The following is a 26,167-nucleotide window of genomic DNA, read 5'->3' as shown; positions in this document are numbered from 1 at the left end:
TTCAATCCCTGGCCTAAAAGAAACCGCAGCAGTCTTTGGCACGGTTTTCAGTTAGCTCACCGGGGCTTCCCAGTGCAGTCAAGAGTCTTGAAATGCTGGGGTGACACAGAAGCTTTAGATACAATAGGCTTTCAGTGACCTTTAGAACACAGGGCACTAAGGATAAACTTCAGGGGTAGGGTTTGCTGTTGGTTAAAGCAAAACAAAGAAGAATCTGTGGATGCAATGGAGATTATCCTAGAATGAAACATACCACTTGCTCTGTAATCATCCCTTGACTTATGGGAATAAACATAGCTGTCCCATCCACCTCACAAAGAGATGTGTGACCTGGGGCAAGTAACTTAGGCTCTCAAAGCCCCATTTTCTTCATGTGGAAAATGGAATTACAGTAATTGTTAACTCTCGCTACCTAACTGTCTTCTTTGTTGTCTGCCTTTGCTACTAACATATAAGCTCCTCTCTGAAAACAGGGAATGTGCCATTTGTGTGCACTCTTGTTCACCCAGGAGCTGTCACAGGGCCTGACACCTAGTAGGAACTTAGTGAATATTTGCAGAATGATGTGGGATGAGAGCAGTTCCTCTGGAGAAGAAAAGGCACCTGGGGCCACAGGAAAGCCCTCTTCAAATAGCTGGAGGAGATTACTTGTGAGAGCTGAAACTTTCCTTTACGCTTCCCTGGAATAGAAAACTAGGACAAGGGCCTGGAACATACAAAGAGATTTGTTTGATTCCATGTTATGAAATGAGACGGCTACCTGGGCAGGTACTGATGTCCCTGACCCTGGAGGTATTTAGACACCAGTTTGGTAAACATTTGGCCATAAGTGTTAAAGCAAGTCACTTGTGAGTAGGGGTTCCAAGTAAATAGGATTTAAGGTCCTTTCTAAACTGAGATTGACTCATTTATAATTTTGTTCCTTCATTTAGACAGCCCGGTGGTGAATGCCAGGAACAGAGTTGTTAGGTAACTGGAGTAAAATGAAGAGTTCTCGGCCAGGCGCGGTGGCTCACGCTTGTAATCCCAGCACTTTGGGAGGCCGAGGCAGGCAGATCACGAGGTCAGGAGATTGAGACCATCCTGGCTAACACGGTGAAACCCCGTTTCTACTAAAAATATAAAAAAATTAGCCTGGCATGGTGGTGGGCACCTGTAGTCCCAGCTACTCGGGAGGATGAGGCAAGAGAATGGCGTGAACCCGGGAGGCAGAGCTTGCGGTGAGCCGAGATCGCGACACTGCACTCCAGCCTGGGTGACAGAGCGAGACTTCATCTCAACAAAAAAAAAAAAAAAAAAGAGGAGTTCTCTGGCAATCCCTGCCCTCAGGGCTCTTATGATCTTAAAGGCTATATAGACAGGTAAACACATAATTACAGTCATAGGATATAAATAACTATGGTTTATTCTTCCCTTTTGTTTGTCTTTAACAGTGCACCAAAACCTGCGGTGAAGGCTCCAGGTACCGCAAGGTGGTGTGTGTGGATGACAGCAAAAATGAGGTGCATGGTGCACGCTGTGACGTGAGCAAGCGGCCGGCAGACCACGAAAGCTGTAGTTTGCAACCCTGCGAGTATGTCTGGATCACAGGAGAATGGTCAGAGGTACCGTCCTGGGGACTGTAACTGTGGTCGGCTCAGCCATGGCCTAAGAGCAGCAGAGGGATGAGTGCAGGAATGTGGGAGACTTGAGGCTACCTGCCCGATCTGCCACTGTGAACTGTGTGTTTTCTGACAAGTCCTCAGCCTTCCCAAACTGGAATTCCTTGTATGCAAAGTGGGAGAGATGTATGAGATGGTCTCTGAGTCCCTTCAGGTCACATTCTGTGATTTACCTTGATGTCCTATTGGCATAAAGAAGAAATTATTGCAGGGGCTGCAAACTCATAGGATGCTTTGAGGTGCCTGAAGACAGTTAAGTATAAGAAAATATTGTAGTGCCAGGGATACAAAAGGGAGAGGTGGTGACTGTGACAAACTAGCATATGCTGTGTGAAGGAAGCAGAATCTCTTTCACTCCAGCTGTGGCCATGCAGAAATGTGGTCTAGCGTTACCAGACCTGATTTCTCAAAAGAGGCTAAAAATCTGGACTAGTATGTGAGATTTCCTAACTTGAAAATGGGGGCTCAAATTTTTGGTTTTAAAATGTTGTAAGGGGCAAACAAACCCTTTCATGAACCAGATGTGTTTTGCCTGTTTAACAAACAGCTTCAGAGGAACAAAATAATTTTCTATAATATCCAAAGTATCTCAAGTACCATTTTTTTCATATATCCTCCTGCACACAATGCTTATCTAGATCCTTTTTACTGGTAACAAACCAATAGTAATTATAGCATGATTATATTATTTTCAAACATCATAATATGTTCATGTCTATATGAGAGATCTATAGCGTTCAAACCAGTTGTCATTTGCACAAAAGTATTTAGAGCTTTGAAAGGGAGGCATCTGGACTCACAGTAAAGGTACTGAAAATTGTTAGGTAATATGATTGCTGCCACTGGGTCTCTTCAAAGTTTGACAGGGCAGCAATTTCACATGTTAATGAGATGAATATTTGCATTTAGATGATGTGTGTGTTGAGTGTTGAATTGCTTCCTGCACTAAAGCTGATCCCAAAGTCTTTTCTAATTATCTCTTCCTATCCTTTATTCCTGTAAATTTTGTCCTTCGAGGGGGCATTTGGCAGTGTCTGGAGACAGTTTGGTTGTGACAACTGGGGAAAGGGGACCCTACTGGCCAGGGTTGGAAGGTGAAGGCCAGGGATAGGGCTAAACATCCGATAGTGCACAGCGCAGCCCTCACAATACAGAATTATCTGGCCCAAATGTCAGTGGTGCTGAGGCTGGGAAACCCTGCTTGACCCCAACCTTGCATCTTCTTGGTATGCCCTGAATAGTACCGTATGCCCTTAGAGAGTGAAGAGGAGACATGGTTCTGACCTTTAGGAAATTGATTTGCTCTTGGCCAGCCAGGAACATGTGGAATCCAAATGAGTGTTCAGAATAGTTCTTGACATTGGGTTTGAGGCATAGGTTCCAACCCATCCAGATCCCAACGCAGGGGGATCTCACCTTTCACCTGGCCAAGACTGACCTCTTAATCTTATCTCCTGTGTAGTACTTTTGATATGCTGAAAGAGTTTTGATCTCTTTCTAAGACTTGAGTCAAATTACTCCTATAGCTTTAATATAACCGTAACCCCCAAAAGATGAGACAGGGAGAAGATTGAAAAGAAAAAAGGAAGCCTTCCACATTTCTGTAAATTCGCAGGTGTATCATGAATTGAAAAGTCTGAAAATTTATGGGCAACAACTAGAGGGCTGGAAACAGTATTTAGTACAGATACAAGGACCATAGGGAAAGAAGCCTGCAACGAGGGGAGAGGGGCCGAAAGGGACTGGCACCAGCTTTCTCTCTAGAAAAGAAGACATACCTTCTCTCTGGGACCTCTATTACCTGGAGGCCTCTTTGTATGTTTTTCTCTGAGCTCTGCTCCACCTGAATTGGAGGAGGCCCGAGCTAGACTCGCAAAGAAGAGCTCTGTCAGTCCTGATTGACACATGCATTTTCTAGTGGGGACTGAAGTGTACAGCTCATGCAGGGAGCTCACACTCTTACTGTTTTGCTTTGCTGTTATTTTCAATTTAGAAAAGTAATACATGCTCATGTGGAACCAAGCACATACATGAAGACATGCAGAGTCTACAGTATGAGCTTCTCTCTGAAATGGTTTGAGGAAACCAGCAGCAGTCAACATTTTCACAATGCTGATATCAGCTGGCTGAGAGCATCTCTTCTTGCCAGCTTCTTTACAGAGATGTGGAGGCCTCTACATTTAGCCTGACCATATTTGGGGCTCAGTTTCATCAGCAAATGCCTGTCACCCACTGGGCTCCCCCTCCACGTAAATAGCTAGGGGACTGCTTTTGCTCCTGGTTTGTAGGGGTCAAGAGTCTCATTCCTTGCCTCTCTCAAACACACAACTTTGTTTAAGTTAGTATGGACTGATGTCAATGCATGCAAGCACTGGGTTAGACACTAAGATTACCCACAGCTTGGACAGAGTTTGTTAGCCATCTGCATGAAACACCCCGGGCTGGCCTTACACTTTCCTGGCCTGGTGTCAACTTGGCCTTCAAACATTTGAACAGCAGCAGCCAAAGAAGGAAGAAATGTACACAGAGCATTTCTATGTCTCGAGCCAACTGGAAGGGAAGGCCCAGGGATGCTCTGCATGCCTCTAGCCGGACTTGTTCTCTCCTGCCTCTGGGATTTCTTCAAGGAGAGCCTTTTCCCTGGAAAAGTTGCAGGAGAAGAAAGCCATGTGACTAAAAGCAGGAGGAGACATTAGGGCAGAGCAGACACTGTGGCTTCTAACTGCCCTTGAGAATTGATGAAAGCTGTGGTCCCTTACCCCAGAAAAAGCATAACACACCACATGTAGTATACTGTTTTGGGGTGTTTATCCCACCCTCACCCAAGAACCTTAAGTCTAGAGAATACCGGCGCTCTACCCCAAGTTTATGAAGCACGTTTACAAAAGATGACCAGTTATTTGATGCCGTTGTCTAAAAATATCATCAAATATCATCAAAACTAAATTAATTGTAACTTAGTTTTATTTTTTAAATAGAAAACAATAAAAAAAATTTAACTAAGGAGGTTGAATGTTGGGACACTATAACAATGTGTATTTCTTCTCCATTTCTGTATTGATTGAGTATGTTTAAATGCCATCGAGTTAGGATAGAAGAGTACAGATGAGGGCATGATATAGAGCAAGAGGTAGAAAAGCAGAAAGGTAACATGCCAGTCAACATCTATAGCCTAGCCGGGTGTGGTGGCGCGCACCTGTAATCCCAACTACTTGGGAGGCTGAGGCATGAGAATCACTTGAACCTGGGAGGCAGAGGTTGCAGTGAGCAGAGATCATGTCACTGCACTCCAGCCTGGACAACAGAGTAAGATGCAATCTCAAAAAAGAAAAAAAAAATCTATAGCCAAGGAGAGAGAGGGGAGAAGGAAATTAAATGGAGAGCAAGTAGGAAAGCAAACAGCACCAAGGAGGGAAGGAAAACAGTCCCAGAGTCCCCTTTGGCTCAGTGCTTGGATTTCACACTCAAAATGCCAACTCACGGGTCAGCTGCTGTCTCCTCTTCCCTCCCAATTTGGTGGTCATCATAGATTTAGAAAAGAGCAGTTTGCCAACCTGTGCAGTTGGGCTGAAGATGCAAACCAAATGAATGACAGCTGGAGCACCTCCCCCTCCTCCTCCCCTCAAAACCTCCAGAAGGGGCTTGAGGGATCCCCACCTGCAGTGGAGGCTGAGAAGATGCCAGTGGAAGCACCAGATCCCCGAGGCACCCTGTAGGGTTGCCTGTCTCCTGTGTGCTCAGGGCCTGCCGCTTGAAATGAATAAATAAGCTAATGAAGTGGGAGCTTTCTGCAGCATAGTCACACGGTCAGCGCTCGGTGTGGAGGTCAGGGGCCTATTGTGGGCTGCCCCAGGAACTGCTCGAACCTCTCCTCTCAACCCCTGTCTTTGCAGTGCTCAGTGACCTGTGGAAAAGGCTACAAACAAAGGCTTGTCTCATGCAGCGAGATTTACACCGGGAAGGAGAATTATGAATACAGCTACCAAACCACTGTCAACTGCCCGGGCACGCAGCCCCCCAGTGTTCACCCCTGTTACCTGAGGGAGTGCCCTGTCTCGGCCACCTGGAGAGTTGGCAACTGGGGAAGTGTAAGTAGAAGACTGAGCGCTCAAATCTGAAAACCCTTGGATCTCAACCCCGTATTAAACATGTCCTGCCTAACCCACTCTCCTTAGTAACTCTACTTCCGGGAGAGACCCTGGAGTTAGCAACTTGAAATGGGCTGACAGAGATCAAAGGGACTTCTTTCTGTTTACCAAGGTGGCTTGGTGCTTAGAACATGGGCTCTGAAGCCAGACAGTCTGGATCTGAACCCTGGTTCTGCCACTTCCCAGGTGAACAACCTTGGGCAAGTTGCAAAACTTTTGTGTCTCAGTTTTCTCATCTGCAAAACTGGTAGTTGTGAAGATGAAATGAGTTTACACAGGTTGAGCATCCCTAGTCCAGAAATCCAAAATGCTAGAAAATCCAAACGTGTTTTAGTGCCAATATGACACTGTAATGAAATGCTCCTTGGAGCATCTTGAGTTTCAGATGTTCAGATTAGGGATATCCAACTAGTAATACTGCAAATATTCCAAAATCTGAAAAAAAAAAAATCTGAAATGCAAAATACTTCTGGTCCCCAGCACTTCCAATAGACCTGTATATATAAAGCACTTAGGTTATAATGGCAAATATTTTGTGTATATTTTACTGCAAATTTTTTTTTTAAAAAAGCATTTAAATCTGATACTCATAAGAGTTACGGAAGGAGTAGTTATTGTTGCTTATGTTGTTAAGAAGTCTGTATGTTCTAGTGCTTCTGTGTAAGAAATACTTCATTGCATTGGGGTACAACAAGGCAGAATATTTTAAATTGGGACTGCCCTGGAAGACTGTCACAGCCCCCCTGGCTCTGCACCAGGCAGCTCTTAGTCTGGAAAACTGGTCAGGCAGCCAGCCACGATAGCTCACACCTGTAATCCCAGCACTTCGAGAGGCCGAGGTGGGTGGACCATGAGATCAGCAGATCGAGACCAGCCTGGCCATCATGGTGAAATCCTGTCTCTACTTAAAATACACAATTTTTAAAATTATTATTATACTTTAAGTTCTAGGGTACATGTGTACAGCGTGCAGGTTTGTTACATATGTATACATGTGCCATGTTGGTGTGCTGCACCCATTAACTCATCATTTACATTAGGTATATCTCCTAATGCTATCCCTCCCACCTCCCCCCAGCCCACGATAGGCCCCAGTGTGTGATGTTCCCCACCCTGTATCCAAGTGTTCTCATTGTTCAGTTCCCACCTATGAGTGAGAACATTTGATGTTTGGTTTTCTGTCCTTGCGATAGTTTGCTCAGAATGATGGTTTCTAGCTTCATCCATGTCCCTACAAAGGACATGAACTCATCCTTTTTCATGGCTACATAGTATTCCATGGTGTAAATGCGCCACATTTTCTTAATCTGGTCTATCATTGATGGACATTTGAGTTGGTTCCAAGTCTTTGCTATTGTGAATGGTGCCGCAATAAACATACGTGTGCATGTGTCTTTATAGCAGCGTGATTTATAATCCTTTGAGTATATACCCAGTAATGGAATGGCTGGGTCAAATGGTATTTCTAGTTCTAGATCCTTGAGGAATCACCACACAATCTTCCACAATGGTTGAACTAGTTTATAGTCCCACCAACAGTGTAAAACTGTTCCTATTTCTCCACATTCTCTCCAGCACCTGTTGTTTCCTGACTTCTTAGTGATCGCCATTCTAGCTGGTGTGAGATGGTATCTCATTGTGGTTTTGATTTTGCATTTCTCTGATGGCTCGTGATGATGAGCATTTTTTCATGTGTCTGTTGGCTGCATAAATGTCTTCTTTTGAGAAGTGTCTGTTCCTATCCTTCACCAACTTTTGGGGTTGTTTATTTCTTGTGAATTTGTTTGAGTTCTTTGTAGATTCTGGATATTAGCCCTTTGTCAGATGGGTAGATTGAAAAAATTTTCTCCCATTCTGTAGGTTGCCTGTTCACTCTGATGGTAGTTTCTTTTGCTGTGCAGAAGCTCTTTAGTTTAATTAGATCCCATTTGTCAATTTTGACTTTTGTTGCCATTGCTTTTGGTGTTTTAGTCATGAAGTCCTTGCCCATGCCTATGTCCCGAATGGTATTGCCTAGGTTTTCTTCTAGGGCTTTTATGGTTTTAGGTTTGACATTTAAGTCTTTAATCCATCTTGAATTAATTTTTGTATAAGGTGTAAGGAAGGGATCCAGTTTCAGCTTTGTACATATGGCTAGCCAGTTTTCCCAGCACCATTTATTAAATAGGGACTCCTTCCCTATTTCTTGTTTTTGTCAGGTTTGTCAAAGATCAGATGGGTGTAGATGTGTAGTATTATTTCTGAGGGCTCTGTTCTGTTCCATTGCTCTATATCTCTGTTTTGGTACCAGTACCATGTTGTTTTGGTTACTGTAGGCTTGTAGTACAGTTTGAAGTCAGGTAGCGTGATGCCTCCAGCTTTATTCTTTTTGCTTAGGATTGTCTTGGCAATGCGGGCTCTTTTTTGGTTCCATGTGAACTTTAAAGTAGTTTTTTCCAATTCTGTCAAGAAAGTCATTGGTAGCTTGATGGGGATGGCATTGAACCTAAAAATTGCCTTGAGCAGTATGGCCATTTTCACGATATTGATTCTTCCTATTCATGAGCATGGAATGTTCTTCCGTTTGTTTGTGTCCTCTTTTATTTCGTTGAGCAGTGGTTTGTAGTTATCCTTGAAGAGGTCCTTTACATCCCTTGTAAGTTGGATTCCTAGGTATTTTATTCTCTTTGAAGCAATTGTGAATGGGAGTTCACTCATGATTTGGCTCTCTGTTTGTCTGTTATTGGTATATAGGAATGCTTGTGATTTTTGCACATTGATTTTGTATCCTGAGACTTCACTGAAGTTGCTTATCAGCTTAAAGAGATTTTAGGGTGAGACATACAATCATGTCATCTGCAAACAGGGACAATTTGACTTCCTCTTTTCCTAATCGAATACCCTTTATTTCTTTCTCCTGCCTGATTGTCCTGGCCAGAACTTCCAACACTATGTTGAATAGGAGTGGTAAGAGAGGGCATCCCAGTCTTATGCCAGTTTTCAAAGGGAATGCCTCCAGTTTTTGCTCATTCAGTATGATATTGGCTGTGGGTTTGTCATAAATAGCTCTTACTGAGATATGTCCCATCAATACCTAGTTTATTGAGAGTTTTTAGCATGAAGGACTGTTGAATTTTGTTGAAGGCCTTTTCCGCATGTATTGAGATAATCATGTGGTCTTTGTCTTTGGCTGTGTTTATCTGATGGATTATGTTTATTGATTTGTATATGTTGAACCAGCCTTGCATCCCAGGGATGAAACCAACTTGATCGTGGTGGATAAGCTTTTTGATGTGCTGCTGGATTTGGTTTGCCAGTATTTTATTGAGGATTTTTGCATCGAGGTTCATCAGGGATGTTGGTCTAAAATTATCTTTTTTGTTGTGTCTCTGCCAGGCTTTGATATCAGGATGATGCTGGCCTCATAAAATGAGTTAGGGTGGATTCCCTCTTTCTCCATTGATTGGAATAGTTTCAGAAGTAATGGTCCCAGCTCCTCTTTGTACCTCTGGTACAATTCAGCCATGAATCCATCTGGTCCTGGACTTTTTTTGTTTGGTAGGCTATTAATTGTCTCAATTTCAGAGCCTGTTATTGGTGTATTAAGTGATTTAGCTTCTTCCTGGTTCTTGGGAGGGTGTATGTGTCCAGGAATTTATCCATTTCTTCTAGATTTTCTAGTTTATTTGCATAGAAGTGTTTACAGTATTCTCTGATGGTAGTTTGTATTTCTTTGGGATCGGTGGTGATATCCCCTATATCATTTTTTTATTGTGTCTATTTGATTCTTCTCTCTTTTTTTATTAGTCTTGCTAGCAGTCTATCAATTTTGTTGATCTTTTCAAAATACCACCTCCTGGATTCATTGATTTTTTAAAGGGTTTTTTTGTGTCTCTATCTCCTTCAGTTCTGCTTTGATCTTAGTTATTTCTTGCCTTCTGCTAGCTTTTGAATGTGTTTGCTATTGCTTCTCTAGTTCTTTTAATTGTGATGTTTGGGTGTCAATTTTAGATCTTTCCTGCTTTCTCTCCTGGGCATTTAGTGCTATAAATTTCCCTCTTCACACTGCTTTAATAAAATACAAAAAGTAGCTGGGCAAGATGGTGCACACCTGTAGTCCCAGCTACTAGGGAGGCTGAGACAGGAGAATCGCTTGAACCTGGGAGGTGGAGGTTGCAGTGAGCCGAGATCATGCCATTGCACTCTGACCTGGGCAAGAAGAACAAAACTCCATATCAAAAAACAAAAAAAGAAAAAGAAAAAGAAAGAATTGAAAAGTGATCAGGGAAAAGTGTATGATGAGTTGGAAGCAGTTAGGGTATGACCTTGAACAAATTCCTTAATATTTGAGCCCCAATCTCACCTGTAAAAATAAGATAATGGTAATACTATCTCATAGGGGTACAGTGAAGCTTAAATGAAAAAATTATGTGTGTGTGTGTGTGTGTAAAATTACACAAATTTTATACATACGTATAAGTGTTTTATACATATATATGTTTTTATAAATGCATGAATATGAATCTGTAACGCTTAGCACAGAGACTGGCCCATAGTGCACAATAAATGTCAGCTTTTTGTATTCAGTGGCACAGAGTCTGAAGTGACACCCTGTACAGGATGACATCAGGGCTCTGAGCTCCACACCACCGGAAGCCTATGCCTCCCACATTCCATAGCCACACCGCCGACTCCCGTTTGTCTTACAGTGCTCAGTGTCTTGTGGTGTTGGAGTGATGCAGAGATCTGTGCAATGTTTAACCAATGAGGACCAACCCAGCCACTTATGCCACACTGATTTGAAGCCAGAAGAACGAAAAACCTGCCGCAATATCTATAACTGTAAGTTGGCCAACTGAAATTATCTTTCTTTAGCATGAAGAACAGGATTATCATTTTTCATTTGATTGCCTGCCCTTTTTAGAAATATGAATTTTTTCTTAAAGAAATCATTCCCTTTGCTAAAAAGTTTTAGTGTGAACAATGTCATTCATTCTATAGGCAGATAATTTACATCTCGGAGCATCACACCCTATTTTTTGTGATTTGTGTTTTCTAGGTGAGTTACCCCAGAATTGCAAGGAAGTAAAAAGACTTAAAGGTGCCAGTGAAGATGGTGAATATTTCCTGATGATTAGAGGAAAGCTTCTGAAGGTGAATGTCAGATACCAGTCATTATTTCAAGAATATTTTTAGAGTAAGTGAACACTGCTCTCATTACCTCATTTCTGAGCCTCTCTTCCTGGGTTATTTATGGTCTTTCAGATATTCTGTGCGGGGATGCACTCTGACCACCCCAAAGAGTACGTGACACTGGTGCATGGAGACTCAGAGAATTTCTCCGAGGTTTATGGACACAGGTAGGAGAGCCAGGCTCAGAAGATCCCAGAGGCCTGGAGATCCCTAGAAATGCTTTCCCATCCTTACCAGAACATTCTCTGTATAATTTAGGTTACACAACCCAACGGAATGTCCCTATAACGGGAGCCGGCGTGATGATTGCCAATGTCGGAAGGATTACACGGCGGCTGGGTTTTCCAGTTTTCAGAAAATCAGAATAGACCTGACCAGCATGCAGATAATAAGTAAGTTAGTGAGGTGTCCTGTGGGAACGTGTGCGTTCTTCTTTCCATTCAGACAGCAAGCATTTCTTGCATATTGGCTAGCAGGGAGGTGCTGAGGGTATGGAGAGGAAGAACACTGGAGGCTTACAGTGCAGCGAGGACAGTCCTGCAGGCAGAGTTTTGTCTTTTTTGTTCACTGCTGTATCCCCAGTGCCTGGAAAGTGGTTCGCACAAGGCAGGTGCTCTCTCCAATTCGTGATGAATGAATTGAATGAATGAAGTAGATGAAAGCACATGAAAGCAGCACCATTGAAATGTGGGAGGTCAGGGCAGCATTCCAGAAAATATGATATTGAAATGGAGACCCTAAGGTCAAGTTAAGGTTAGCCAGGCACAGAGGTCAGTGTGGGGGAGGCAGAGGTGGTAGCAGAAGTATTCAAGGTAGAATAAACAGCAGATACAAAACCCCAAAGCTAAGAAATTCATGGGCAACATTCACCCCCAACCCCAGCTTTCACCAGCACAGGGTACCTGCTTACACGGACATAAAACTAATTTTATTCAGTTGTCAATTTGCAGAAGAAAAGTGGAACACAGAATTACCTTTTCTAAACTAGCCTGTGTGGGGGCTGATTTCATACTCTCGCCAACACTGCATCTCTGTTGGGGACATTAATCATAGAAGTGGTTAAGCACAGCTAAAATACCTCAACATGTTCCCTTGCATAAAGGAAAAACAGAAATAATGAATAATTAATTTTTCCTCATTAACATTATACCCATAATATTGCATTGCTTTTCTCTTGAGATAGATTAAACGTGATTTGGACCAAGATACTTTAAATTTCCTTCAGCTAGACTAATGAGGGCTAAAGGCAGAGGGTTTGCAGTTTCTCCACTTAGGAAGAGACCCCAGCTAAGACCCAAGGGTTCTACATGCTGAAGCAGGCAAGGGCCGCTTTCCTTTCACAATGGAGCACTGGGATTTCCCTCTCACCAAAGTGTGGTGAACTGTAGAAAGATTAAGACCATTCCCGAAAGACAAGGCGGAAAGATGGAACCTGCCTCTGGCCTCCAGTCTCTCTGGCAGATAGCTTTTGCAGGATTCTTAGGTTAACTCCTCCCTTTTCATGTGCAGAGCTCGTCTCAGGAGTTATAATAGGGGTTAACAACATGCACTTTGGGTTGGCCTTGTATTTATTGACTGTTTAAAAAATAAAAAATTACAAGCTAGCCCCAAACTTGAGAAACTGCCATTAATAATTTCAAGATGGGGGTTCTAATTGCTCCACATTTTGGCAATAATAGTGCCTAGGCCACAGGAGGACAGAGGAAACCTCAGGGAATCACTCCTAAGTAGCTGGAAATGCTTTCTTTCTGGCTTATTTCCCCCTGGCCTGAAGCCCGTGACGCAGGATAACAGGAGGTTCTCAACCAGCCAATTACGCTACATTTAAGTGAGGTGATTCACATATTTATTTATGTAGGAATCAATTCCAAAGTCGTTTGAAACCCCCTTTTTGGCTTCCATACTGTGGGAAGACAGACCTTCAGGGCTGATGAAGCCCGGGGAATGAAGCTCCCAGAACCACAAATATAATGAGGAAAAAGCTAGTGAGCATCTGGATCCATTTGCCCACTAATAGTTCACATTGCTTCTTTCTCTCCCATTCCCTCTTATTCTTCTTCTTCCCTTCTGTCTCCTTGTTAATGTCCCATTCCTTCCTTGCCTTTCTCCCACTCTTAACTTCCCCTGCCTTTAACCCCTTCTCCACCCCACAGCCACTGACTTACAATTTGCAAGGACAAGCGAAGGACATCCCGTCCCTTTTGCCACAGCCGGGGATTGCTACAGCGCTGCCAAGTGCCCACAGGTATGTCCTTGGTGCCTTCCCCCTTGCGAGGGATTTACTTCCCACTTTCCCGGGGACACCCTCAGTTGCATCTGTTCCTGGGAATGTGATTAGAACAGTTGCTCTGGAGGGCAGTTTGGCCACATGTATCAAGACCCTCACAAATGCTCTGGAGTCTAATCTCGTAATTCAGCTCCTGAAAGTGGGCCCTAAGGAAACGATCATAGCTACATGCCTAACTTCTGCATTCAACAAAACATGTCAGCTTAGAAACAAATTAGATGTCGGGTAGCGAGGGCTTGGTTAAACAAATTATTGTGGTTAATAAAAGGAATATTGTACAGTCAGCAGAGTGCTAGTAAATATTTAATGACTGACTCTTCTAAAAAAAAAAAAAGGTCCTGCTTTGTAACATTTGTCAATTGCCATGGTATAAATACTCTCCCCATAATTGATTTCATCAACATTATGTCATCAACATTATGTCACTAAATGGAGGGCTAGGAAGAAGGCAGACAGTTGACTCTCAAAAGTCAGTTCAAGCGAGTGCCAGCACACCACTGTCAGCCTTCATGAATCTGAATATTGCATGATATAGAAAAACACTTTACACGGATTAGACAGAAAACACAAGATGCAAAACAGTACATGCATTATGATCCCATCTGTATTTTCTTTTAATGTATAAACAGAGAAAAAGTTTGGAAGAACTTTTTCAAAATATTAGTTGGGTATATTGGTAAGTTTTTGGGTTTTTTTATGTTTAACTTTGCTGGATTTCCTAAATTTTTCAAAATAAGCATGAAACCAATTTTTTTTTTTTTTTTTTTTTTTTTTTTTTTTTTTTTTTTTTGAGACAGAGTCTCGCTCTGTCGCCCAGGCTGGAGTGCAGTGGCGCGATCTCGGCTCACTGCAAGCTCCGCCTCCCGGGTTCACGCCATTCTCCTGCCTCAGCCTCCCGAGTAGCTGGGACTACAGGCGCCCACAACCGCGCCCGGCTAATTTTTTGTATTTTTAGTAGAGACGGGGTTTCACCGTGGTCTCGATCTCCTGACCTTGTGATCCGCCCGCCTCGGCCTCCCAAAGTGCTGGGATTACAGGCGTGAGCCACCGCGCCCGGCAAAACCAATTTTTTTTTTAAATAAATAAAGGTTGGACCTGGAGATCTCAGAATTTTCAAGACTTATCTGGGTTTCCTTTGGTTCCTGAACAGTACTCAGAAGTGGCTCTAGAATAGTCTTAGCAACAAATCAGCTGACCTTTCTTGAGTGCTCACTTTGTGCCAGGCACAATCCTTTTTACTGGAGACTCATAAACATTCATCCCTTGAGAAATTTAAAGCCTATTAGAGAGGATGACAGGTTAACGAAGACCCATGAGATAATAATATATTCTAGAAGTCCTCCAGGACCAAGGTTTGGGGCTCTGCGGATGTCATTGACTCAACCTGTTACCCCTACTTCAGTTCTACAGAGTTTGCAGTGTTCAGACAAGAAGTGCAAATTCATCATCTTCTGCTGGATGACTTTTCAGCAGAGCCACTCAGCAGCAATCTTTCTGCCCATTCTGCGGTTCTACACTTTCTTGCCTGAGAGAGGCGTGGCAAGTTTTAGCTTGTCTTTTGAAACATGCTGTCATAATCAGCTCCGGCTTATTTTGCAAAGCAGGCATTGGTCTTTGCAAAGCAGGCATTTGGTCTGCCCTTGGAAGGCGGGACAAACCATGAATTCAGTGATTCTGGACAGGAGAACTTGGCCACAGTTTTCTCTTCGGTTTGAGGGAGGTCTGCACAAATCTGTTGTTAAACTCTGTCAAGAGTTTCTCACTTTGCCTGTGCACCTTCAAAAGTCTGAAGATTGGGACTCCGTGATGCACTCAGAATCCCAAGCCCTGTCTCCATAGGATGGATTTACCCCCAACTACAGAGAACGTCCAAAGACAAACACATCTGAACATTCTTTTAACGAAGTGTTTTTTCAGCCTCATGCTTTAGAAGAATGTTGCTAAACATTTTAGAGAAGGGAGAGGAAGCTCTCAGGGGAGAAAGAAAATAAACAAAGGACATAATGGTGAAAAGACTTTCTTCCATTACCCAGGAATCGAAAACTTTTGAAGTGCAGTGTTTTTTAGGGCAATTGATGGCTTCAAAATCCCCATTGGTATCTGTTGCATTTTAGTGGCTAATATATTGACCCTGTCCTGCTTTCTTCAAATGTCTCAGGATTTTCTCGTTTCTCTATGCACATCCTTTGGGAAGCTTAAGTAAATGAAAAGTAATTTGCATTCATTTATTTTAATAATTCACAGACAAATGAACTGATTGCTTTGCTAAATCCTGACAATGAAGCAATTCCTAAATGGGAAAACCCAAAGCTTGTGAGAGGCTAATTTATTTTTTCCCAGCTCATTCTTCAAACCATATTGGGTACTTTAAGAATTCAATTCCTTAGACATGTATATTTAACACCAGCTATACTGATGCAAGATGTGAGTTTTTCCAATCAGTTTTCCAGGAAAAGGTTTGTAGAAAGCGCAATTGTGGAGGCTGCTTCAGAGTGGATGCTTCAGCCTTTGACCTAGTGATTGCCCAGAAATCGAAGCAGAATGATGTTGTGTTTGAGAACTTGTTTCTTCTACCTCAGTGACCACTATTGCTTTGTGGATGTATTTATTAATAAGAGTGGGTTCCCCGATAGCCCTCATCTTGAAACATAACCAGAATTTTTTTATCCTGACAGTAGATGTGACACTGTTATTGTTGATGGTATTAATAGCTAGCATTTATTACGCATCTATGCTTTAGTCACTGTACTCAGTATTGTCTACTCCATGTAGCATTTAAATCACCAGAGTATTCTATGAAAATGCCTCCTTTCTAAAGAGGAAGAGGGTGAGGAGTAGAAATTGGGAGGATTTGCCCAAACCTACACAGCTGCTGCTCAGTAGAGTCTGGATTTGATCCTAAGTGTGTCTGAATTCATATCCATGATAGTAGATGTGTCTTTTGATTCTGTTTTCAGGCAACATTTCTGCAACATTTGCTCTTGTACAACAGAAAACAGGATTATCCTTTGGTCTAAGCACATCTTTTGCAAACCTTTAGGGACCATCTAGTAAACGTACAACTCTTAATCACTCTTCTTTAGAATAGGCAACAGAAGGTAGTGTTTACAACTCATGTGCCCTTTAGACCTTGAAGATAAGGCTCTTAAGGGCAAAGATGTCCCAGAGCAGAGGCAAAAAGAACATTAGGTCTTCCCTGGTGGAACTCAACTTTCAGAGTGCTAACAATCAGCTAGGACATTTGCTGAAATGCAGATCCCTAAACTGGAAAGGGCAGAAGGAAAATGAGGACGATGATCTGTTGCATCTGGGTTCCTCAACCCTCTGGGAAGACGGACCTATTAGACGTATATATTGAGCGTGTTCAGACACTGGACACCCAGGTCGGCTGGGGGCATTGTCCAGAAAGAAGCTGGATCAGCAACCTGAACCTCCCGAAAACTTCAGTGCCAAAGCAGATCAAGTCTCCTTTCTCTTGCAGTACAGGTGGGACAGGCAGGCTGAGTGGAAAGCAGAATTGAGGGAAAAAAGAGGGGCATTCTTGGCACTAGGATGGCCTAGGCACTTTGAACTATGTGGACCCACTCCTGGGGACAGAAATTGTAGTAAGATAAAAAAAATTTGGGGGAAGGGGGTGGCAGGCCTAGTGGCTCAGGCCTGTAATCCCAGCACGTTGGGAGGCTGAGGGAGGTGGATCACTTGAGGTCAAGACCAGCCTGGCCAACATGGTGAAACTCCATCTTTACCAAAGAAAAAATTAGCTAGGCCTGGTGGTGCACACCTATAGTCCCAGCTACTGGGAAGGCTGAGGTATGAGAATCACTTGAACCCGGGAGGCAGAGGTTGCAGTGAGCCAAAATCACACCACTGCACTCCAGCCTGGGTGACAGTGAGACCCTGTCTCAAATAAACTAAAAGAAAACAAACAAAATGGCCAATTGAATAATGCAACATACAAAACCCAGTGTCTGAGGAGGCTTCAGTGCAGCTACAATTAGGAACACCTGAGCACGGCATCCATGCCACCACATAAGAACCACGAACCTCTGTAGCATATTGTCATAAAAATTTTGACACAGAGCCATACTCTGTTGCCCATGCTGGAGTGCATTTGCATAATCTTGGCTTACTGCAACCTCCACCTCTCAGTCTCCCGAGTAGCTAGGATTACAGGCATGCACCACCATGCCCAGCTAATTTTTGTGTCCGGAATTGGTGGGTTCTTGGTCTCGCTGACTTCAAGAATGAAGCTGTGGACCCTCGCGGTGAGTGTTACAGCTCTTAAAGATGGCATGTCCTGAGTTTATTCCTTCTGATGTTCAGACGTGTCCAGAGTTTTTTCCGTCTGGTGGGTTCATGGTCTCTCTGCCTTCAGGAGTCAAGCTGCAAACCTTCAGTGTTACAGCTCTTAAAGGCAGCACACACCCAAAAAGTGAGCAGCAACAAGATTTACTGTGAAGAACAAAAAAACAAAGCATCCACAGCATGGAAGAAGCAGTTTGCCACTGCGGCCTCCCGCAGCCTGCTTTTAGTCCCTTATCTGACCCCACCCACATCCTGCTGATTGGTCCATTTTACAGAGAGCTGATTGGTCCGTTTTGACAGGGTGCTGATTGGTATGTTTACAAACCTTGAGCTAGACACAGAGCACTGATTAGTGCATTTACAATCCTTTAGCTAGACAGAAAGGTTCTCTTAAGTCCCCACCAGATTAGCTAGATATAGAGTGCTGATTGGTGCATCCACAAACCCCCGAGCTAGATACAGAGTGCTGATTGGTGCATATATAATTCTCCAGCTAGACATAAAAGTTCTCCAAGTCCCCATCTGACTCAGGAGCCCAGCTGGCTTCACCTAATGGATCTCCTTGGGGGGCCACAGGCAGAGCTGCCTGCCAGTCCCCACTCCTCAGCCCTTGGACTTTGGATGGAACCGGGTGCCATGGAGCAGGGGGCGGCACCAGTTGGGGAGGCTCAGGCTGCCTGGGAGCCCACTGCCGGGGAGGGGGAGTGGGCGGATGGGGGGCCAGAGGGTGCGGGGAGGGGGTGTTGGGCATGGCAGGCTGCAGGTCCAGAGACCTGCCCGCGGGGAGGCGGCTGAGGCCCGGCAAGAATTCGAACGCAGCGTGGGCGGGCTGGCAGTGCTGGGGGACCTGGCGCACCCTTCGCAGCTGCTGGCTGGGGTGCTAAGCACCTCGCTGCCCACGGCCAGCGGTCCCGGCCGGCCGCTCTGAGTGCGGGGCCTGCCTAGCCCATGCCCACCCTGAGCTCGCGCTGGCCGGCGAGCGCAGCGCACAGCCCTGGTTCCCGCCAGCGCCTCTCCCTTCACACCTCCCCGCAAGCAGAGGGAGCCACCTCCAGCCTTGGCCAGCCCAGAGAGGGGCTCCCATAGTGCAGCAGCAGGCTGAAGGGCTCCTCAGGCACGGCCAGAGTGGACGCTGAGGTCGAGGAGGCACCAAGATCAAGCGAGGGCTGCTAGCACGTTGTCACCTCTCAATTTTAGTAGAGATGGGGTTTCACCACGTTGGGCCAGGCTGGTCTTGAACTCCCAACCTCATATGATCCACACGCTTCAGCCTCCCAAAGTGCTAGGATTACAGGCATGAGCCACCACACTCAGCCCAAAAATATTTTTTAAATATTACCTACTGTCTGCCAGGTAATGAGTGACATGCATTATGCCTTCTAGCTAATCACCTCCTATTCACAGGTTAAGTCTTACTAATCTATTTTACAGATGGGCTCCTTGCCTGAGGTCACATGCAAGTAAAGAAGGGAGCAAGATTCTAGGGTAAATCTATCCTTTGTACCAGGTTTTCAATCAGCCTCAGCACTGTTGACATTTCAGGCTGGAGAATTTTCCGTTGTGGGCTGTCCTGTGCATCACAGCAGCATCCTTGGTCTCTACCCACCAGATGCCAGTAGCAGCACCACTCCCTGCCCCCCACAGTGTGACAAAAATGTTTTCAGATACTGCCAAATTTCCCCTGGGGTCAAAATCGTCCCCTGTTGAGAACCACTGATTTAGTCCAAACTAAGTCCTCTGGTCACCTCTATCTTGTGGAATCTAGCACTCCAGAAATGTTTATAAACTTTTGTTAGTCAATATTTATGGAACTGGCATTGAGAGACCTCTAAGCTACACCTAGTCCTGGAAATCTTAATTGAGGAGCTAGGATATAATATTTAAGTGGCTAGTCATATGTTACAAACCATAGCTGATTCAATAAACAAAGCAATAGTAAGGCCCTGCTCTCAATAAGCTTCCTGTTCATATTGAAGAGATCAGACGAACACTTACAAAGCAACTAGAAAATGTAAGACAGATGCCATCTTTTTGCATATCTAAGTGCCAGCCTTAGCTGATTTCATTTAGTCCTCTGTACAGTGCTCAGAAGGAAGAGAGTTTTAGTACCTTCCATTTTACAGATGAATAAACTGAGGTTCCAAGAGGTGAGAAAAGATCTGTCCAGGATCTAATCACAGGTGAAAGAACTTTATTTACATGTGGGTCTGATCAGCTGTGAGCTCCTCCTTGCCTCTCTTCTTGTTTATAAGAGATTGTTTTGACAAAGGGCTGGCTTGTCAGGTTTAGAAAGAAAACAATCAGGAGTGTTCATGTGGAATATTTTTAGCTCTGAAACTGCTCATTGTGAAGTAGGAAGCCTCAAGAAGAAAGTATTTCAGATGCCTTTGCGAGTCGTTTTTGAAAGAGTTAGACAGTTGGAGAAAGCAGTGAGAGGGTCTTTCTTCTGCACCGTCTCTTTAGAAATCAATATAGAGGCACCAGAGGCCATATTCTGAAAGGCACCCTCGGTGGGGTTTGGAAGATGTCCCTTACCAGACGGAGCCTGGAAGCCGCATCCGCCAGGCCCAGGTGGTCTTGAGCAGGCCAACCCTGCCCTCTGCTGACCGTCCTGGGGAAAGCGCCTCTTTGAAGTCCCGCCCTGCTGTGCTTAGTACGCGGTGTGCTAATCGCCCCAGGGAGCTGGAAGCCCAGGAAGCTTGGCACCAAGATCTTGTTAGAAAAATTACACTGTGACATTTTGTTCCTGAAGGAATCTGATAATTGTGAGCAACATCAGGACTGCTATGTTAGGGAGGCCGAATGGAGCAAGGACTTTGAAGTCAGGAGGATGTGAGTTGGACTCTTACCGTATCCTGAAGAAGTTAATCACCTCCGTCACGCCTCAGTTTCCCCATCTGTAAAGAAAACCTCCTTCATAGAGCTCTTTCGAGGATGATTAAGATGATGCATGAAGAATGGCTGGTCCTGGGCAAACAAAACTAAATACAATCAATAATTAGTAGCTATCACAATTAATCAACATCCTTCCCTTTTCCAAAGTACCTTTTATTGTATCACCTTTGCCTTTGCTTTTGTTGGGGACATCACGTGGACTGAAAATCTCTTGTTGGTCGTGTATTCCAGGGTCGTTTTAGCATCAACCTTTATGGAACCGGCCTTTCTTTAACTGAATCTGCCAGATGGATATCACAAGGGAATTACGCTGTCTCTGACATCAAGAAGTCTCCGGTAAGGTTCTACAGATGGGTTGAGAGATGAATTTTGATTTCTTTCTCTCGTTCTTGTCTTTATAACTGTGGTAGTGGTGCTGAGGGAACAAACGAATGTGCTTTCCCACTTAAGCCATTTTGCAGTGTCAGGAAGACCATTTAGGAAATAAACCTAGGGTGCAGTGTTTACATGTGATTAAAGTCTGAGAGCCCTGTTCACTTCTGGTGAATTCTTCCTCGAGAGGTGAACATAGAACCATCCAAGTAATTAGAAAAACCACCTAACCAGGAAGGTAAAACCAGGAAGAAGCCTCTGTCGAGGGTGTGGCTCAGACATCTTTCAGTTAGCCAGCTTGCAGTTCATTCTGTGAACCAAGGGGAAATGACCTCTTCTTTTATTTAGAATAATTGAAATACAGATGGAGCTAGAAGACAGATAACTTATTAAGTGATATAGCTGGAGAGCTAGCGATACACACACAGGGTCTATAATAATAAGTTTTTCACACTTTAAAATCTGGCTGGTCAAGGTGTGGTCTACGCAGTGCATCAGTGTCACCTGGGGGTGTGTTGGAAATGCAGGTTCTGCGGCCCAGACCCTAGTGAGTCAGAGTCTACAGCTGAACAAGGTCGTAGGTGGTGATGGGCACGTACAGCTTGAGAAGCACTGTGCTGTGCAGGCGGTTCCCGACTTAACGACGGTTCCACTTGATTTTTCAACTTCACCATGGTTCAAAAGCAAATCACACAGTAGAAACCCTACTTCGGGTACCCATACAACCGTTCTGTTTTTCACTCAGTACAGTGTTCAATCAATTACACGAAATATTCAACACTTTGTTATAAAATAGACTTTGTGTTAGGTGATTTTGCCCCACTATAAGCTAATGAAAGTGTTCTGAGTACATTTAAGGTAGGCTAGGCTAGGCTGTAGTGTTCAGAAGGTTAGAGATATTAAATGCTTTTTTGACTTAATGGTATTTTCGACTTGAGATGTGTTTATTGAGACGTAACCCCATTGTAAATTGAGGAGCATGTCAACTCTGTACTGTTTCTCACCTTGGGTGTATAGTGGAATCACCTGAGGAATTTTAAAATGCACCTGCCCAGGTCCTTCCCACACAGATGAACTGAATCAGAATCTCTGAGGGTGGGGGAGCCCTGGCAGGAGTAGAATGTAAAGCTGCCCAAATGATTCAGATGTACAGCCAGGTCAGAAACCGCTGCCACTTACAGCCTTCCCTCTGAAGTCCTAAGAGTGTGGGGCAGAAACCCGGCTCATGAAAAAATATGTTTAAGTTTACCCAAGCATGGCCCATTTCTCCAATCCCACCTCAGCCAGGAGCCCTGCCTGGGGTTGCCTCAGAAATGTGGGTAGGGGAAGACAAAGAAGAGAGCTGGGAAAGTAGGGTATTATTACAAGGCAGAACTGCCAGATAAAATACAGGACACCCAGTTAAATTAGAATTTCAAACACACATTGAGGATCGCTTGATCCTAAGAGTTCGAGACCAGCCTGGGCAAGGTAGTGAGACCCTGGTTTTGCAAAACCTTTAAAAATCAGCTGGACGTGGTGGTGCATGCCTGCAGTCCCAGCTACTTGGAGGTTGAGGTTGGAGGATCCCTTGAGCTCAGGATGTTGAGGGGGCAGTGAGCCATGATTGCGCCACTGCATTCCAGGCTGGGCTGCAAAGTGAGACACCATCTCTCTTTTTTTTTTTTTTCAAGTACACAATGAACATTGTTTACAACAAGTATACTGTTACCATTACATGGGACATAGTTATACTAAACATGTATATGTTGTTTATCTGAAATTCAAATTTAGCCAAGCATCCTGTATTTTTATTTTCTAAATCTGAAAACTCTATTGCAAACACTTCTACCTAATCAAAATAAGAATGTAAAAAAGCAGCTCAACCTGCCTCCCTCACCTAAGAGGAGAAATGTCCAATTGTGACATTCCAGGAAAATCTGTTTCCTGATCTCTTTTTCTAGCTGCCATGATTAAGTTTGTGTCTGTGAAAAAAGCTATCTCACTCTCTCTCTTCTCCATCTAAGCCAATCAGTGACCTCAAATCTGATTAAATAGCCATATTGATTACTTGTAAATTAGTCATTAAATATTTTTCCTTGCACTGAAAGGAGTAAAGATAGCTGAGAGAGAGAGAGCATGAGCTTTAGAATGTGCCCTGAAATTATGTTCTTCCCCCATTTCTTCCCTCCAAAATCTATATATTATGTTTCTTATCTATTGACAAATAAAAATTGTGTATTTTTATTGTGTACAACATGATGTTTTGAAATACACTGTATGTTTCAGTGACCCAGAACCAAAAAATTTGCCTGTCTAGTGCCGCTGCACTGCAGCCTGGGTGATAGAGTGAGACTCTGTTAAAAAAATAAGTAAATAAATAAATAAAAATGTGATTGTAGGAAACCCATGTAGATAAACTGTAACATAAATTATATTTGTTAGCTGGTTACTACTGTTTCAGCCAGAAACTAAAAATTATTAAAGCCAGGAGCACCACCTTATGGAAAGAATGATCACTACATGGGCTGTTCCCCAAGGCTTTTGGGAGATGCCTGGGCTGGAGGGAGCTGGGTTTAACAATTGCCTGTCGGCATTTTTTTTTTTTTTCTTATTCTTGGTGTTCTTTGGCAGCTCAGAGAGTCTGAACTCAAAATTAATCTCCAGGGCCTGTCGAGTACTCCTTATGAGTATCTGGCAGCTAGGACTGAGCCCTCTCTAGCCCCCGGCTGTCAGGAGAAATGCTGCCTGACTTCCCCTGTGTGGTCCAGAAAAGCATCTCCTAGCGATGCTTCCTGAAAATACGCTTCCACCGCCCAACACATTTGGGAGAAAATGCTAGTATATTGTATTTCATTCCTGAAGAGTCACAGTAAGCATTAGCATGTGAGATGGGACCAAATTATACAGGAAATAAACCTGTGTAACTTTAGCCAGCATTCCACTAAAGCAGTGGTTCTCAAACTCACGAGTGCATCACCATCACCTGCAGGGCTTGTTAAAACACAAACAGGTGGCCAGATGTGGTGGCTTGTGCCCATAATCCCAGCACTTCGGAAGGCTGAGGCAGGAGGATTGCTTGATCTCAGGAATTCAAGACCAGCTTGGGCAACACAGGGAGACCCAATCTCTACCAAAAAAAAAAAAAAAATAGCTGGGTGTGGTGGTGTGCACCTGTAGTCTTAGCTACTCAGGAGGCAGAGGTGAGGAGGAGCCTGGGTGGTCAAGGCTGCAATGAGCCATGATTGTACCACTGCACTCTAGCCTGGGCAACAGAGTGAGACCCCATCTCAAAACAAAACAAAACAAAACCCACCACATGATCAGTCTGAGGAGAGGCCAGAAATTGACATCTGTAACCATTTCCCAGATGATGCTGATGCCCCCGATCTGGAGTCACATTTTGAGAACCACTAACCTAAATGAAGCCAACCACAAAACCTTCTTTTCAAAGTTACAGCTTTTAATTTCCCCCAAATAACCAGGGTCCCATGAAACACACTTCAGGAATTGTGCCATATCCTGTTCCCACTCGATACCTACCACGGTCTGGCCCCCCAGGGCCTGTGGCCCAGTCTTCTCTGGGATGCTCACACCCTGGCCAGTTATAACACTCTTTTTTCCAAATAGCCCTGTTTCAGCTCTCAAATAATCATTCCTCACTTTCTTTTGCTTTTCTGCCGGGAGCTACGGGGTGGGGGGTTGGGTGGAAAAGAAAACCTCAATTTTCCAAATCTCCTTGGCAATAAAATGTTTTCCCCAAGCAAAACTAAAAGAGAGCTGTAGTCCTTCAGGGTAAAACTAGATATCTGGTACCACTTGGAGAATAGCAACGCTGTCTCACTTCCAAGGGCAAAACTGGTCAAAATCAGTCTCAATATCAAGTTCACTGTTGTGAACAATGGAGAGGACTCTTTCTCTGGTTTACCCTAATTATAGTTAAAATAGCTAGTATTTATTGGGCAGCTTACATACATTAAATCTGCATCTTCCTCCCAGCTGTGCCGTCACTGGGAGATTGGAACAACAAGGTGAGAATAAGGTCAAATTCTTGGGATGTTAAGTTGAGCTGGTGGTGGGATCAGCCCCTCTAGCCTGTAGCAGCTCAGCCCTCGGTGCCACAATGAAAACCATCAGTGGCTGCAGAGCCCAGAGGTCAAGTATGTGGCCTCTGAAATCTGACCGCCAGAGTCTGTGCCCACTGGCTCTGCCATCTTGGGCAAGTTATTTAAATTCCGGGAAAATGGGGGTGGGGAGAGGGGGGACTCAGTTTGTTCATCTATAAAATAGGGACTGTAGTGGCCCCTTTCTCACTGACTTCTTGTGAAGCATAAATGAAATAAAAATGTAAAGCTGTTGGTATCCTACTGGGCAAATAGCAGGAGCACAAGTATTAGCTATTAATGTTATAACGTTTTCATAGCCCTGAGGCTTGCCACATTGTTTCAGAAGTTTGGCCAAGGTGACTAAGGAAGGGAGCTGGCTTGAGACAGCTGGTGGGAAGGACATCCAAATGCAGTGTAAGCCCAGGTTGGGCCTGTCCACATGGCTACCACCTGACCCCAGGAATAAGTTGTGTGAAACACCCCTTGGTTGGGGGTGGACTTCTGGGCAAGTGCTTTAGCTGCACCAGCTCAGCTAGGGGTCTAGTAAGTCTCTCCTCACTCTGCTTAGATCTCTGCATGAGGGACAGACAGACAGAAAGGAGACCATGGGCCAGAGACGAGGGCTGAAAGAAAATGTCAGAATTTCAAGCTCCTCTGTCAGCGATGCGGTATACCCTCAACTCTCCAATGTGCCAGAATGTGAAAGTGCCCTTCAGCCCCACCCAGAATTCCACCACAGCTCCCCATGCCCATTCTCAGAGCTGCCCATTTTGGTCTCCTTCAGGTAGAAGATTCTGGAACAGGCCTTCAGAGACAGGCAGCATGAAAGGATGATCACGTCTTGGCTGGGTGTGAGAGGCGCTTACAGGGCTTTTTGTCTTCCTTGTGTGCCTGGGGAATTTGCAGGGTCAGGGAAGAACTTGGGCCACTGTTCTAAGGGATATATTCTAACAGACATTCCTGTGCTAGAGCAAGGGCTGTAAATCAAAGAACTGCTTTGAAATTAAAAAATAACGAAAGTTATATTACCATAGAGGGGATGGATTCAGTTCCTATCCTTCAGTTCACTTGCAAACAGTGGAGTTCAGGCACCTGAAATAAACACACGTGTGTACACACACACATGCTCAGTGCCGTCTACTCTCATGTATCGACTTGGGCTACCTCCGAACTTGCTGTCAACTTATGAAAGTCCAACTATCCACCAAGTGTAAAAATCATACCACAGACCAGTAGACTAAA

At 44.2% G+C, this 26,167-nt stretch overlaps 1 protein-coding gene across 2 annotated transcripts in view; it reads left to right on the top strand.

The window, feature by feature from the left end:
• The window catches only part of ADAMTS9 (ADAM metallopeptidase with thrombospondin type 1 motif 9), a 178,310-nt gene that overhangs the window by 140,072 nt on the left and 12,071 nt on the right, over positions 1–26,167 (top strand). Inside the window, exons 31-38 of one of the 2 annotated variants that reach the window (XM_015130468.3) lie at positions 1,434–1,604; positions 5,555–5,749; positions 10,498–10,630; positions 10,848–10,942; positions 11,054–11,148; positions 11,240–11,373; positions 13,135–13,226; positions 20,700–20,804. In XM_015130468.3, the coding sequence (XP_014985954.2) occupies positions 1,434–1,604; positions 5,555–5,749; positions 10,498–10,630; positions 10,848–10,942; positions 11,054–11,148; positions 11,240–11,373; positions 13,135–13,226; positions 20,700–20,804 (1,020 nt within the window). Of the gene's footprint in view, positions 1–1,433; positions 1,605–5,554; positions 5,750–10,497; positions 10,631–10,847; positions 10,943–11,053; positions 11,149–11,239; positions 11,374–13,134; positions 13,227–14,670; positions 15,578–20,699; positions 20,805–26,167 lie in introns of those variants that run through there. The other variant, XM_077994228.1, reaches the window with a different exon arrangement.

The sequence above is a fragment of the Macaca mulatta genome, chromosome 2 (genome assembly GCF_049350105.2).
Source record: "Macaca mulatta isolate MMU2019108-1 chromosome 2, T2T-MMU8v2.0, whole genome shotgun sequence".
In the NCBI taxonomy this organism is placed as follows: Eukaryota; Metazoa; Chordata; class Mammalia; order Primates; family Cercopithecidae; genus Macaca; species Macaca mulatta.
Note: the sequence above shows the minus strand (reverse complement) of the source record. Positions and strands in the feature narration are given on the sequence as shown.